The sequence below is a fragment of the Falco naumanni genome, chromosome 9 (assembly GCF_017639655.2).
Source record: "Falco naumanni isolate bFalNau1 chromosome 9, bFalNau1.pat, whole genome shotgun sequence".
Lineage (NCBI taxonomy): Eukaryota > Metazoa > Chordata > Aves > Falconiformes > Falconidae > Falco > Falco naumanni.
Window position 1 is genome coordinate 27299892 of NC_054062.1, and position 16276 is coordinate 27316167.

Sequence of the window (16276 nt, forward strand, 5' to 3'; positions counted from 1 at the left end):
AGCTGTGGACCAGAAACAAAAAAATCCCAAGTGGTGCGCACTACCACCGCAAAATATGGTTTTAAGCAGAGATGAAAAGGAAAGCAGCAAGATGGAACAAAATGAGTCATATGAAGACAAATTTCAGCCTAGTTTTTATACGGTCACATAAGAGCTACCCTAGCTTATTACTTCTGAAGCCAAGATGGTCCTTGCTGCTTCGTAAAATTATTAGATTTTGGGTAGCTGAGGAAGAGGATTTCTAGGGAAGAAAAAGTAATCTAACGCCAACACTTTCAGGAAGGAACGAGGATGAATACGCATTAAGACACAGTATTGAGAGACACAATAGACTTGGTGGAGGCATTTTGTCTGCCCCCACCTATCTCAGGTCCCAGACAAGATCCCCAGGTGGTGCGTGGCCAGAGGCACAGGCCAGGCTTGCTGTCCCAGGCACCTGGTAGCCACTTTGCTTTCTGCCTGAACAGCGAGGGAACTCAAGCCTCATGCTGGATGGGGAGACCCATCTGATAGAAATAAACCCGAGAGAGGGCTTACCTGCCACCTCGCCGCCTCTTACAACCACCCTTTGACGACGAAACGGAAATCCCCTCAGACATAAAATCGATTATGCTCTGGCACAGGGAAGCGAGCACGGCCCCAGCCCCGCGAGCAGCGCCCTCGCCGACCGGCCGCCCAGCACGTGCGCTGCAGCAGAACGAGCTAGGGGAAAGAAAGGCCCCATGGCATTGGCCAGCCAGGTCACGCGGCCGTCCACGGCATCCAATGAGGAGCCTCCTCTCAGGTGCCTCGCGGAGAACGCGCCAACGTCTTGCGGCCGTTAACGGCCACCTGTGCCGTTACCTCGCGCCCCTCCAGCCCCGCCCATGCCTGCCCGCCCAGCCCCCCCGGTTCTTTACCCCCCCCTCCCCCGCCTTTCTGAGCCCGCGGCCGCGTCGTAGCTCCCGCTTCGGCTGAGAGGCTGCCCGGGCGGAAGTGACGATGCCGGAGCCGCGGGATTCAAACCCCCGGAAGCGGGGCTAGGCTGGGGCCGGTTGCTGCCGCCGGCGGGTGGGGGCCCCTCTCTGCCGGCACCCCCGGGGCTCGTAGGTCCGTCTGCTCCTTGCGGCCCGGCCCGAGCACCGCCAGCGGCAGCCGCCGAGCCCTGCGCTGCCCGCGCCTGACTAAAGCCGTGTGAGAAGCCGCGTCCTGCCTGGTGGAACGGGTCGCCGTTCCGTAACGCTACTTTTTTTTTTTTTTTTTTTTTTTATAGGCGCTTAAAGATGAACTCCAAGACCGCTAAAGATAGGGTTATTGGCAAGTGGGGCTTAAAGTCGGGTAGCTCCAGACCTGAGGGTGCTGTCAAGAAGTGTAAGGAGGAGAACGCTGCCCCGAGGAAAACCGTGGAGGAGGTGGCGAAAGGGACGAGCACGGTGACGGGTGCGGACGGGCCCGGGCAGCTGGAGGTGAGGTGGCTGTTAACAACCGTGGGGCCTGACTGCTCCGTCAGCGTCAGGCTGCCGTGTCCTGGCTTTCTAAGCAAGATGCTGAGCTTTCCTCTTTAAAACTTAGTTTACATTGATGTCGCTACTGTTTTAGCTTGTCGTTTTTGTACTCAAGTGTTGTTCAACGATTACTGAACTAACAAAATTAGAATTGTCTGACAAGGCTATTAAATACAAGGACTTGAGGCCAGAGGTGCCCATTAGTTCGTTAAGACCTGTATTCACCCATCCAGCTGTTCCGAACAGTTGGTCCCACAGAGCTATGTTGAGCACTTTCTGCAAAGAACATTGTTTGTGAACAGTTGCCAAAAAGTGTTGAATATTTGCTTGAACTATGTTCTCAAACTCTTACTCTGCTATACATAAATAAAACCAATCAGATCACCACACTTCTTGAATTACAACCAAAGAGAAGAAACGAAGATGCTGCAATGTTCATGCAAGGTAAACCTTGGTTGCAGAGAAAGAAGTTCAAGACTTAGTGTGTGACCAAGTTGCATACTGGTACACTTCATAGAAGGACTGGGAAACTTTAAATGGACTCTTCCAAAGGATACAGCTAGCGGAGACTAGGCATACTAATATTTCTAGGCTGCTGCTTTTGACAATAAGGCTTTTCATGTGTCTGCACTACATGTCAGTTGAGAAGTGCTAACCCAAGCACTGGCTATGGCTAGACAGCTAGCATACTGTTGTGTATAAATTCCTTGGTGTATTTTCTGTGCCTGGTGGAGTTTGCTGCTTGCTCAGATTTGGTTAGTTAATATTGGGTTCCTAGTTTACAGGTGGAAAATAAAAAGTATGTTTAGATAGGCTAGATGTTATTTGGTGTCAATATTTTAACTCTAGTAAGCACCACACACTCTTCAACCACTCCCTAAATGAGGGTCTCTAAAATGCAATTTCTTTCAGTTTCTCTGTCATCATCTTATGGTGTGATGTCAACATGTAGGATCTCAATATCAATCTTTCTCATGGAAAATGAAATGCTATCATAACAAGTTTACGTAGAGCTCCAAGGTATCTCAAATGCAGTACTAATGCTATGTAATAATTTCTTCTGCTGGATGCCTGCTGAAAAGACAGTGTCTTTTGAAACTATCTACTAAAGCACATTTTGAAACTAAAGGCCAGATAATTTGGAAAACGGGATCCTTCTCCCAAGTGCTTTATTATGTAACTCTTGTAACACCTTATTGTCATCTAGTTTGCAAGAAAGCTCTGCTGCTGCTCAAAAGCTACTAAATATGCTAATCAACACTATGAAATGTATTGCCAGCCTCTTCATTAGAAGTGTTTTAGAGTTCTTGTACTGCTTGTGTTTTAAGGTTCATAATACTGTACTGATCTGTATTCATATACAAAACTGAGTACCTAACAACTCTGTGAAATCTGGTTCTTTGCATTCTTTCCTTGTTTCATCTACTTCAGACTGGGTTTACTATTACTTGAAATATTTCAGATGATCACTATAGTATTGTCTGTTTTGAGTAAAAGGTAATATTCTCAGCTAATTAAAAGCTGAGAGAGAATCTTTCAAAGTATCTTCTCAAACTGTAGTAAACTTGCTAATGCATTTGTTGCATAGGCTGATGCTTACTCATTTTTACCACTTTTTTATTCTGTTTCATTTAGAAAATACTTTCCCTTGAAATAGAAAAAGAAAACCAGAAATATCTTCTTGAAGAGAAAGACAAAGAAATCCAAAACCTGAAAGAAAAGCTTAGGTCCAAAACCAAGAATAGTGATGTCTTCTTATTACATAGTCAGCTTTTGGAAAAAACAAAGGAAGCAGAAAGGAAAGAAAGGTTACTTCGTTGTCTAGATGAAGAAACGAACCAGTTAAAACGTCATTTATCCACTGTTACTGCAAAATGTTCTGAGCTTGAAAACAGAGTTGGTACTTCTCAGGCATTCCAGGTAAGTACTGAAGAAACACTAATTGCAAATTCCAAGTCTAACCTGCTTACAAGTTACACTTGGAATCTGTGCCTATTAAGCACCAGCATCTGTTGTAAAATAGAACAAATTTTTAATCTTTCAAGTTGCATTGCAGCTGAAATATTCATGTATGAAGCGAGATGGTGTCTAGATTGAATGCTAAATGAAGAACAGTCAGGGAGCACAGCTTCAGGCAGTGCAGCTGGGGAGGGAATTCTCTAATGCTGTACAGCAAGGTCCCTTTTGCAAGCTCACACACAGGTGGTATGACTAGTGGTGCTACAGGTAATGATCCACGACTGCTTAAGCAGCTATTGTGCCCTTCTAGATTTGTATGCTCAGTGATTAAATGGACTGAGAAGGCACCTGTAATAGAGACATGGGGCATTAATAACGATAAACTAAGCTCCTTGCCTAATTCAGCTTCAGTAATGAGAATACCTTTCTTGTCCCTGCTCTTAGAAATCCTTATTTGCTCCTTGGTTGTTAAAACTAGTTGCCTGTACTTTACATGGCCTCACACATGGTACTTAAATGTGCCAGAAGATAGGACAGGAATAATGAGTTGCTTCTCTCACTTAAAGTGGTTAATAGGTATGGTGCCAGGTACTTGACAGCTTTTACAAGTGTATTTAATTTCCTACAGTTGTTTTTCCACCTGCCTGTTCTAATGCTCCATGAAAAATACAGTAGTATCTTGGTAAAGGGGCATGGGGAGGTTGGTGCCTGTCTTTCCCAGCTTTTGACCTGAAGATGGTGCTGGTTCCCCATGCTCTACATGGAAATTGAGTAATTTCTGGAAATTCAGCTTTAGCCAAATAAATAGCAAAATATCTTAGTCTAATAATTTTTCAATGATAATACACATGTATCACTTCTAATAATGAGTTACCTTGGGAAATACCACTTTAAATGTAATGTGTTTATTTTCAATTTCAAAGAAACATTGCACTTTGTTAGAGAATTTAAAATATATGTCAGATTTCCATGTATTTTTGTCAGTGAACTGCCAAAATATCTTTTAGTTTAAAACCAGAATTTTCTTTTACGTTTTTTCTTACTGATTTATCAACAGAGGACAACAAAATGTGATTGATGTTTTGACTGGATGTTTTGGGAAACTTGAAAACAAATAAGCAATGTTGCTTGAAACTGCTAGGTGGCATATAAGCAGCAGGTATACTCTGAAATGGAAACAACAGTTATATGACACAATTTTAAGAGAGTTTTCATTGAGTCAGAATTCTAATGTTCATAAAATAGGATTTAGAGACACCACAATTGCTCGGATTCCTATTTTAATTAGGAAGTGCTAAAGTTTAGTAATTGCATTCAAAGTTCGTCTGTATTTTTTCAGTTACTTACCTTGTTCTAAAAATCACAGGAAATCTTTGGAAAAATTTAGCTTGCATTTGGGTAGTAATCTACAGTTTTATTTCCTTAAAGTTCCCTCTAACTTATATCTACACTATTTCAAAAAAGCTTTCTGTCATGCAATGAATAAACATGCCAGATCATGAAAGAAGTGTAACAGTTTGACTGCTCTCTAGTTTTAGATGGGTCTAAAGAACTCTGACGTGTACTTCAAGCACTCCACTGTGAATCAGGTCTCATAAGATCAGTCAGTGTGTCCTTAAGGTTCCAGACAGGGTTGAGTGGTTTCCCAGATATTTATAATCTTATCCCGTTATCCCAGTGAAGTAGTCAAGGTTCCTAGCTTTCCCCAGCAACTCCTATAGGTCTAGCTTATTGTCAAACTGGTATGAGGATACAAAAAAAGAGCTAACACTTAACTTTTCTGTGTATTTAAATAATAACATTGGTTTTTAGAAGCTCTCTTGTACCCTGCAGGCATTTCAAGATAGCAGTTCAGTAGAAAACACATTATATAGTCTTCTTACTAAATGTTTTAATGTAACTATGAGTTGCAGAGCTATGGAATAAATTAAATACAAGTCTTCATCTTGTATCTTGCAGGACACTTGACTTTACATCTAGGAATCTCTTTTCTGTGTAACTTGGATACTTAAAAAAAAATTAAAATCTTTAAACACAAAAGGCATGTGGTATATGCATCTGGTTTCAATTTTTAAAATATTATGACATTTATGTGACAGTAATAGTTTTATAAGACTAGTTTTACTGTTTCAGCTATTTATTTTAAAGAACATTAACAGGTTGTTCTTTATCTGCAGGAAGCTGTAAAGAACAGCAGTGGATCACCAACTAATCTTTATGAAGTTGAAAAACAACTGAAAGATGTAAGTTTCCTGTACAACGCTGCAAGTACAAATAATGTGTATCAAGGTGCCTGAGAATGTAAATCATCGCCATATATGGTTTTGGGTAGTATGGGACCTCAGAGTGTATGTTTCCTTCTAAAATACAATATCTAAAATTAATTTGTGACAAGACAAATAAGAGGACAGCGTTTCCATCATCTTTGAAAAACTTTGGAACATTAGAACAAACTGGCTGCTGACAAAACAGGAGCCCTAAGGAACTGACCTCAGAGCTGACACTGCCTGGGATAGCATGTGTTTGGATTAGAAACCTCCTGAGGTTCCTTCCAACCTGAATAATTCTATGATCCAATGAGATACAAAATCTGTGTCCTTGTTCTTACAAACTTTAAGTTGCAATGATACAGTTTTAGTTTATTCCATTTTCAAGGTCTGTTATCTTTATATTTTATTTTGTATTTTAGGTTGAAAGGTTAATCTTTCATAATTTGGGCATGATTCATGAAAGCCTTTTTATAGTCATTTTCCCATTTCAGGAAGTAAGCCAATTGTTATTTGATATTGCTGCAATTTTAACTTATGCTCAACAGCCTGACTTACCTTTCCAAATGGAGATGGGGTTTATTTATTATAGAGAAGATTACTACAATTTGCAGCAGAATTAACTGCCTTATCTTTAAACTGTATAATACTTAACTTCTAACATAAGTAAGAAATAAGACTATCTTTAAAGTCTGATAAATTACCAGAAGCTTTTTTCTTGCTCTTATGTTCTTTTTCATGAAGGCTCTTGAGAAAAACCAGCAGTGGCTACTGTATGACCAGCAGCGTGAAGTGTATGTCAGGGGACTGCTTGGAAGAATCTTTGAACTTGAACAGAAGTCAGAAATAGTTAGCAAACAAGAATCTAAAGAATTCAGTTCAGAAGGTAACTACTTTATTTCTTCCCCACAAGTGACCCAAACCATAATTATCTATGGTATAAGTTTTCTGAAAACAAACTATAGCACAATTAAGCAGAATCAAGAGTTTCTTCTTGAAGTTTTGGTTTCTTAATGGTGAAACTTGGTTAAGTAAAATTTCTTTGCTTCCTGTTGCCTAGCTATGTCACTTGATAAACAGTATTTCATGCTCTTATCTACTTCAAAGATATTTTTTTAACAGCCTCGACACTCTGTTAGTAATCTCTGTTTGTCGAAAGTGTTGAGGCAAATACATGTATGTCTCCCATCCTTCAAAGTACACTTACAACCTACATAATGGAAGCATTAAGGATTTATTAGCTAGGTGTGGGTCAGGTTTTTTAAACCTACTTTTTTACAAAATAAATATTATAAAAATGACTCAAGACTGCCACGTTCTTAACTCACCCTGAACAGTTGTTACAGGGCATGAAAACCTGTTATAGGTTCTGGCACCTATCCAAAACAGTGCTTTGCAATATGGATCTGGCCACCTCCAGCTCACTTCTGTGCTATGCAGGTCCTCAGTAAATGAACAACCCAGACTGACTTGGGTTGTGCTTGACCGGCACATGGAATAAAATTAAAATCATGTTGAACAGAAGAACTAGGAGTTGCCTTGTTTTTCTTGTTATCAAATTATTAATTTCATATGCTGCAACTGACCTGCAAGGTAAAGTGACCAAATAGGACTAGCATAATCTCAAGTAAGAGTATGCCCACAGATACTTGCCACTAGTAATCCATGTGCAGTGGCTTGGTTTCTGTACTACTGCTTGAATTGTTATGGAAAACAGTAAAATATCATCATGATCTTGTTTTGGTGCTGTTTAGAAATCTGTGAACACTATTTTAGAGGGAGGCAGACTGAAGTAGCTCACCAGGAAAAGTAACTCTGAGTTAACTGCACTCCAAGCTTTGTCATCAGAGCAGCCAGGAGACTAGGAGTAAGGGCATAAAAAAAGCTCCTCTCTTCAAGCAGCTAGGCAGTAGCAGAAATCCAAGTTTAAGAACCTGCTATACAAGTTGCAAGTAGGTATGACAAGTTTTTCCAAGGAAAAGCCTGGTCTATCTCAGAGGATCTCACCACCCTATACAGGAGCATTGCTAACAAAGTAAGGCCTGGCTCATAGTCAAGAGGAGAGACAACAGTCAAGCAAGAAACTATCCCTAGCAAATTACACTGAAGAATGCGGGGAAGCCTTCAACAGGAAAATCGAAGTAAAGCAAAAAATCAGCAAAACTTGTGAAATTCTGCATTCCTTGTTCTGCTTCCAGGCATATTTTATATTACTCCTGAATTTCTATAGACTGCCTCTTCCCCCACCCCCACCCCTACTTATTAAAATTTTCTTGGGTCAACAAGCAGAATTTTTTTTCAATCTGCGGTTTAAGTAACAGTCACTAGCCAAGAAGCAGGCATTTTTTTCACCAAAAAAACCTATCCTTGTTCATTGTATTTGCCATTCAGAAGAAAATTATAAGTTTGCAAAAGACAACGGATGGTTTGGCTTTGGTCAGCTGTGCTGAGTAGAGCCCATTGGATCCCCAGGGTACCTCTGGGGAAGGGAGTAAAGCCAGAACGTTGGCTAATGAGTCTAAAGCTGGAAGTGAGAATCTAGTGTCTTTGGTTCCCATGCATCAGTATAATGCATGAAGCCATATAAACTCTCTGTGTGGGTGATCGCGCCTGTGGGTCAGGGCAAAGGATGTAGTAATGCTGTAACAGTGAAGGAAGTAGCTGTAGCATGGAATACTATATACAAGCCAAGTTGCAGTATTTCAGTAACTGCATTGGGAAGGAGACTTTACTGTGTTAGAAGTACTGAAAGCCCTTTTAATTAGTTTGGTGCCAGTCTGAGCTCTGTAATAGCCTAGAAAGTTGATTTCTATCAATACGCCTCAAAATGCTGTGAAAGAGTTGGTGCTATGATTTTGAAGTGATTTCCCACACACACACTATCAATTATTTCTGATTCATTAAGGTCATCTACAAGAGGAAAAGCAAAAATATTATGACCAGTTGTTACTAACTGCTAAGAGTGATCTTGAGACTGAAAGACGCACTGTAACCCAGCTGAGATCTGAACTTAACCAACTCAAAAAGAAGTATGAAGAAACACAACAAGAGATAAGTTTAAATGCCACTTTGCAGTCGCAACAGGTTGCTGAAATGAAGACTCTAGAAAATGAAAATAAAATGAAAGGTGAGAAACTGCAGAAACTAAAACAAGAAAATGAAGCTATTAAAGAACAGCTCAGAGAAGAAAAGAGAAAGTCTGAAGACTTTTTGTGTCAGGTAAGTGGATGCATTTGAAGGTTTAAGTTCATTAACAAAGAATTGAGAGGTGAAAAATTATACTTGATCAGAACAGACCATTCCTCACTTGCTCTTGTAACTGTTCTTTATGTATATCTAGATTCATGTCCTTGTGATTAAAACTGAAGTCTTTCTTTAATATATTGGTTTGAATAAAAATACAAACTTCTATGAAATGTTCTTGTTTAAACAAGGAATAAACTTGCTCACTTATTTACCTGGTTGTGTGGGACACGAGGGAGAAGTGAGAGAATACTTAAACTGATTTTAATCTAGTTCACCCTCAAGGTTAATAGTAAATGAGAACAGGAAAGGTAAAAATCCAAGTCCATACAGGCTATATTATCATGTGCCACAATACACAGGTGGGCTTGAGTTTCGTACTTGCTGGATAAGCAGCTGTGTCCCTGGATAGTGCCCCCAGCCAACCACTGTGGACATGCAGCTGGGATTTTTTTTGGTTTATTTTTCCATTCAGAGGAGTTCCTGCATTTGGTGCTCTATATGAGGCCATAAGGCACAACAGAGTACTAGAAAATAACAGCTGGGTAAGTTAAGGGAAGGGATGGACCCCAAGTTGTCACTGTCTTGAAGATGGCTATGTTAGAAACAACTGAGTTCTGTAATTCCCTATAAAGTCTCAGAAGGGCCTTACAGGCAGGCTGTTCAATATGCATGGTTTGTGCTGTTGCCAGATCTATTCTGTCAAACTTGCATCAGATTCTCACTGCTTGCAGGGCTTGCCCATCTCCCAGAGGTTACCCTGATGACTTCAGTGAAATAATTCTGTCTGTAAATGAAGTTCTTAATTCTTCCTTCTTTTTTTGAGCCCAATGACTTTAACCACTCTGGCTGATCAGAGGTGGGGAAGACATGTGTGCACTGTATATTTGTATTTAAAAATATTCACTGCTTGCTTCCTTTTGTCTGGAATACCCATGAGGACTTTGCCACTTCCCCTACGTGGAGAGTTAAAGTGGTGTCTTAGAATATTCCTATCAGCATGGTGACACTAACAACAACAACAAAATGTTTTTTCTTCTGGATGCAAAATCATGACCACATCTGCTGCTGAAGTCCTCCTTGAAGGACTGTCCTCAGGGCATCCAAGTAAGGTAAACTTGCTACTTGGAGAAGTCTGAGGTCAATAACAAAGCAATGCAGAACTGAAATTTTAACTATGAGAATAAAATTTACTAGGTACCAAAGTAGGCTAAAACCAGAATAACAGTTTTAGCTCTCTAAACACAGGCTGGTTCTCACTGGTTAACGATGACTAAACGCTGTTGATGTTGTTCCGCCCCCAGCTGAACAACAGCATTTGCTATAACAAGTTGATACATGCTGATAATGGACGATATTTTTATGTATTTATTTACTTAATCATTTACACTATAGTAAGTTCTGAATCTTAATTTTTTTCTCTTTAAAAAAGTTGCATTGTTTTTTTTTTAGTGTCACTGTATGTTGGTGCAAACATAGGCTTTGTGTGTGTATTTTTGTCTGCATCCTGACAATCACCTAGGGAAATTTTGTTTGGGTTTTGTGGTTGGGGTGTTTTTTGTGTTTCGGTGTGGGTTTTTTTGCCTAACTATAATATCATCCTGCCTTCCCCCAGCTCAGTGCAATATTAATGCTTCCCCGGGGTTTTTCCCCAGGGAAGCAGAGATAATTGAATTGGGGTTGGCTGTTGCATAACAGGCATACATTTTCTGTTATCATTGGAATATAAAAGACACATCCATCCCTTTTTAGATGCATGATTTGTTAAGCTTATTAACTGTTGGATGAGGAAGTTGTTTGTTACAAATATTTTTCTGCCTTGTAGGTGCAACTCCTTCGCAAATCATTGCTCAAGCAGCAAGAGGAACACACTCGAATAGCTTTGTTGGAGCAACAGGTACGCAATTATATGCAAAGAAGCTGGTATTTAATCTGTATTATGCACAAAGGTTTTTCTAGACTAACTTCAAATTTAAGAATTAGTAGAATATTAAGGTAATATTAGTCATGAGTATTCAGCTATGAATAATCTCCTGATGCTTCTAAAAATTTTTACATGTCTGTGAAGGAAGATCTGTAACCTTTTACAGATCAGAGGGTGTGACTGGACCTGATGTTTTTTTCTCTACAATCCTTGTTCAACTGTACAGTCTCAGATTAGGTATGGGAAACATCCTAAAACCAATCAGCTCATTGAAGTTTTGTAATATACTCTTGGTAAAATTATACAAATAATTCCGTTACCATCTTTTCAATCTTCTTCATTTTTCCAAGTACATTCTTACAGATCTTATCAATGATATTGGGGAAAAAAAAGTCAATTTATTTGGTAAGCTTGGATGTACAATGTTACCCATAGTTACTGTCCAAATTACCTTGCTAGAAGATCCTGGAGTAGAAACTGACATTCTTAATGAGAACTTACATTACATTTTTCTCTAAAATCTTCAGTTTACAGTTGCAAGACAGCTTGAAATACCCTCTAATCAAAATAACTTAAAACTTCACCTCTAAGGGAGAAGATTATAATTGGGCATGTATGAATTTTAGGATATGATTGCAGAGTAAATGTAACTTTAAATATATAAAGGGGAAACATTCCTCCCCCCCCCCCCCCCCCCCCCCCCCGTTCTTAATAATTCTGACTTGAATTCTTTAACTTTCACTTTGGGGGGTTGTCAGGTGCAGATATGCACCACAGACTTTGAGAATGAAAAGCTTGATCGCCAGAACTTGCAGCATCAGTTAAACAAAGTCCTTCAAGAACTGCGCAAGGCCAGGGAGCAAATAACTCGTCTGGAACCTCTGGTATGTACTGAATAACCTGCAGGTGAATTTAGTCAGGGATTTTGCATAAATGTACATCTTTTCACTTTGGGTTCTTATTTAAAGCAGAGGGAGTCTTCTGTTTGTCATCACGTATTCACTGTAGGTCCTTATATCCTTTAGGTATGTGGTCCCAAGGTACAGAACCCTACGTCAACTAGCTAGGCATTGTTTTTTCTCCATAGTCTGTACAGAGAGCTAGTACTGCAGAAGGAGATCTGGAACAGTGATGTTCCTGAGCAGGGAACATAACTGTACTTTGTATGACAATGTGCTACCCAGTTTTCTGTTGCACAACGACAAAGCTTCAGTATGCTTTTACTCAGACTTCTTGCTAGTGAACAGGATGTGATCCATAAATAGAGAAGTCTAATTCCTCCCCGCCATTACCTGATACAGGATGGGTGGGTCATTAAACCTGGGTTTTTCATTTCCAAAAAGACAAGCTCCCTACTATAGTGAAAAAGGACATTTGTTGTATTGTGAGGACTGTGGTCTGTTTGCTGTTATTACATAAACCCAAAGCAAGCCACCCAGACTGGAGCCCTAGGCTTACTGGAGAAACTTGTAGGGAAAGATTAAGCATTAGGTAAGCCATTGATCTGTTTTGCTTTGCATCCAGGATTGCCCTGGTCTTGAACAGAAATGCATTTTGATTGTTGGTACTTCTGGAACTTGTATCTTGTAAGATTAGGTGATAGCTGAATAGGATCGTTAAAACTGCAGCTCTGGACTCAAATGAGGTTCAAAATGGAAATCAGACACTGGCATCCTTCATTAGATCAGGTCTGGGGCCACAGTGATTTTTACAGAGAAGATAAATGAAAAAGCTCCTAACAAGTTGCAGATGAGAAGAATTCTTCTATGACTCATACCAGACTGCTCTCCCTCTTAGTTGTATGCAACCTGGAAGCATTTTCTCAAAAGTGGAAGGGAGTGGAATGAACCCTGCAATACTGATGTTCTTAACTCATTTTGCCCCTGGGAGACCCTCACTTGCTAGGCCTCAGTTGCTGCTGCTACCAGGGGAGGCCCTTGGAAAACCATCTGTCTGCTTTGAGTAGAGCAGAAGTTTGGGCAGAGCAGGGAAGTTACAGCTTTGAGTTTCTCTGTGTGAAGAAGCTGGGCAAGTAGCCCTCAGGCAATGAGGTGCCTTTTACAGTTAGGGATGGCCTTCACAGGCAGAGACTTCATGCATGAGATCAGGAGGAGAAGAGAAAATTACAGCAGAGAAAGGTAGTGTGCGAGTGGCCACAAAGCTGGTTGGGGAAGGATTCCCAGTCAGACATTGTGGGAAACCTGTCTTAAATAGTCTGCAGAGAAGCTACCTGCAACATAATTTAAATGTGGTGTTAGAACTGTACAACAGGCTCTCTGTTCTTAATGCAAGTAGCATAACTGCATTTTAGCCATCTTTAAAATGCTACCCTTAGTGCTGTAACACACACGTGGCTTGTATGCCGTGAAACCTTAGTATTTTTTCCTGCAGCATTTGATCAGCACATGCATGCCTCAACCTTTTACTGAAGCTTCTCCTTTTCCAGAAACTCCAGGAATCTGGACACATGGAACCACAAGATTTGCAAGCTGCATTTGAAGAGCAGCTGATCATGTATGACAGAAGTCCTTCCCAGAAACATTCAAGCCTCCTTGATGAAAGTTTTCTCGAGTGTCCCAGATGCGGAGTCCAGTACCCAACAAGCCAGCACAGAGAGTTACTAGTACATCTTGACTTTTGCACAGCTTGAGCTCCAAATGGACTTAATATCTGCTTTATACACGCTGCCAGTATGCTTTTCTACAAAGGCAAAAGATGTGAAAAAACCCCAAACCTTTTTACTTAAGGTTGTATAAAGGACTACTAGTTTTAGAATTCAGTTCCACAAAGACATAGTAATTTATTTGGCATCAGCTATTTTAGCTGACATTTTTGCAAAAAACAGTTATTGCATTTTTGGTTGCAAATGGAAGTATTTTTAGAATTGGGAATATCTTCAAATAGTAAACTACTGACTTTTTTTTGCACTATTAAAAATGAGAACAGTAAAAGCACACCCATTGTGTCATAGTTTATTTTAATGTTTGGCATATGCAGTTCTTGGTTGGTGAATCCTGATGACTGTGCTTGTACCTTAACTGACAGCAATAGCAGCAAAAGGTTTTTGGCCCTCCTACGTGCACTACATATTTATATATACATGGTATATATATGTGTAGCGTGTATACACATGTATCATATACATGTGTAATGTATCAAGCTAGTGATACATTAAGACTCAGAAGGGTTATGTTAGATCTTTGCTGCCTAAGATTCATGTTGAAAATATCCATCTTAAGTAGCTTATTTTCCTGAACAGCAGTCAGGGGTGACTTGGGGTTCATAAAAAATGCTTGACCAAGGTTTAAGCTCTTCTCAAAAAAAAAAAAAAAATAAATTGGGAAAATAAACTTTCTAGCAAATACAAACTTCCTTGGCACTGAAAAAAGTTTTTATATTTCAGACTGTCAGAGACAATTTTTGAAGTTTGCATATAGAATTATGCTGAAGTAAACTTGTTTGCACTTCTGTATTTTAGGAGTTAGTTTGGAAATGTCAGTTATTCAATCTGTTACATTTGGCAAATGTCCCAGTTTAAAAGTACAGTTTCTAATTAATTGCTTTAGTGGATTTGAAGTATCACTATTTTGGTATTAATACAGAAAACAAGTTACCAATAAACTCTTGCAACAAATCAGAAACCGGCCAAAAAATTCCCTTATGGATTTGCAATCACATGGTGTTTTCCTCTAGCATCTACTGTAAACCTGGATCTGTTGCTGGCATCTTGCACCTTGCATCTGTAGTTAAGTCCAAGAAGTTCCTTCCACAAAAGTTAAAGTAAGCAAACTTTTATGAAGATATACTAGTTAAGATAAATTTCCTGCTTTTCCATGTTTATGGTTTGCTGGGGACAGTGCAATCCCCAAGGTCTATCTTTCTCTGTTATACTGGTTCTGACTGCTAGGTAACAGCAGCTTTTTCCATCATGCTTTGCTGCAAAACTGCATGCACTTATAGCCTATAATGTTCACCCTAATCTCTGATTGTTAAATCTTATATATGAAGATGTTTTCAATAACTATTATAATACCAAGTGACATTATCAATTAAATCCAGCTTTTGAGAGACATAAAATGTTAAAAGTTATTATCTTTATATCTGAAATATCTTTGCCAAATCTATTGTATTAGCTACTACCTATTCACTTTTCAATTTCATTGACCATGTCTCAGGCTAATCTTTGTGTTTGACTGTTTGCTCGATTGTAACAACAGGATTTCTGACCAAAGATTAAATGAACTAATGAGTAAAACTGAAATTATGCTTCAGAAACTTAAGGTTTTGCCATAAAGGAAATTGTCTTAATTTCATGTCTGTCTTTCTAAATATCTTTTAAATTCAGGATAATGACTCTGCTTTTTATTGCACCCTAATAATTTTAATCTCTAATGAAACTACTTTGGGAAGTTTTAGTTGTCTTTTAACAACACATTAATTAGCTAGTACTGTATTCCCAGCTGCATACATGACACAGTTTCTGCAAAAGGAAGTTCTTATCTTTTATGTATTATAGATGAAATAAGTTGGCCTGCTGCAGGTCAGCACTCTTCAGTATTTATGAGGCTTTATTAAATTAGCATAAAACACTTTCTCATTAGAAGCTGGTACTGTAGGGGGAGACTCAACATTGATAATGTGATAACCCTTGAAAAAGTTTTGTTCATTCCAGCATTTTTTTCTGAACTTTAATGATGTATTTAGCCCTACCTGCTAAATACCAGACTTAAGCATAAAAAAACTTTGCTGACAAATTTATACACAACATCAGTGTGGTATATGTTGAAAAATACCAAAATGATGTTCTAGTGCATCAAAAGGCCTATTTTGAAGGCAAACCCACAAATACTATTGTCACCACCTACATATGACTGAAAGTATAAAACTCCAACTCTATAAAGCATGCAGATTGTATCACTGCTTTTTTTCAGAAGCTAAGAATGAAAATTATTTTTTAGCCTAAAAGTAAACTAACAAGAAAAAGGTCTGCTGCTGCTCCTCTTGTTCTATGTAGGAAAGAGAGGTGTGTGCCTTATGTGCTGATCTAAATTTAGCTGTAAGTTCAGTTCTTTGTAAGGTAGGAAGTAATTTAAAAAATGCTGTTCTTTCAAGCACTTTGTTTAAATTTTCAGTAGTCTTTTTCAGAGCTATGTCAAGTAATTGAATTTCAACCTAGCAGAAATTCTGTGAAGTCTACTTCATCTGAAAATGCTGGTTTAGGGAAACTTCTGGATTAATACAAGAGTTCACCAATACTAGCATATTTATAAATCCTGGCTTTCATATACAGTGTTCTTTGCAAACATCAAGTGAATTGTGGGTTTGATGCAGTGTGGTGTGGTTGGAAAGATGGCTAAACTCTGCAAAAGAACTGATTTTTTTTTTTTTTTTATACAAGG

At 39.1% G+C, this 16276-nt stretch overlaps 1 protein-coding gene across 1 annotated transcript; it reads left to right on the forward strand.

Moving 5' to 3' along the window:
- Positions 1-1011: 1011 nt before the first annotated feature.
- CEP55 (centrosomal protein 55) lies at positions 1012-15221 on the forward strand. The gene is made up of 8 exons (XM_040607110.1): positions 1012-1445; positions 3120-3404; positions 5621-5686; positions 6455-6596; positions 8616-8929; positions 10779-10850; positions 11636-11761; positions 13324-15221. The coding sequence occupies exons 1-8, from the start codon at positions 1263-1265 to the stop codon at positions 13525-13527; spliced, it is 1392 nt and encodes a 463-aa protein (XP_040463044.1). The 5' UTR covers positions 1012-1262; the 3' UTR covers positions 13528-15221.
- Positions 15222-16276: the final 1055 nt, after the last annotated feature.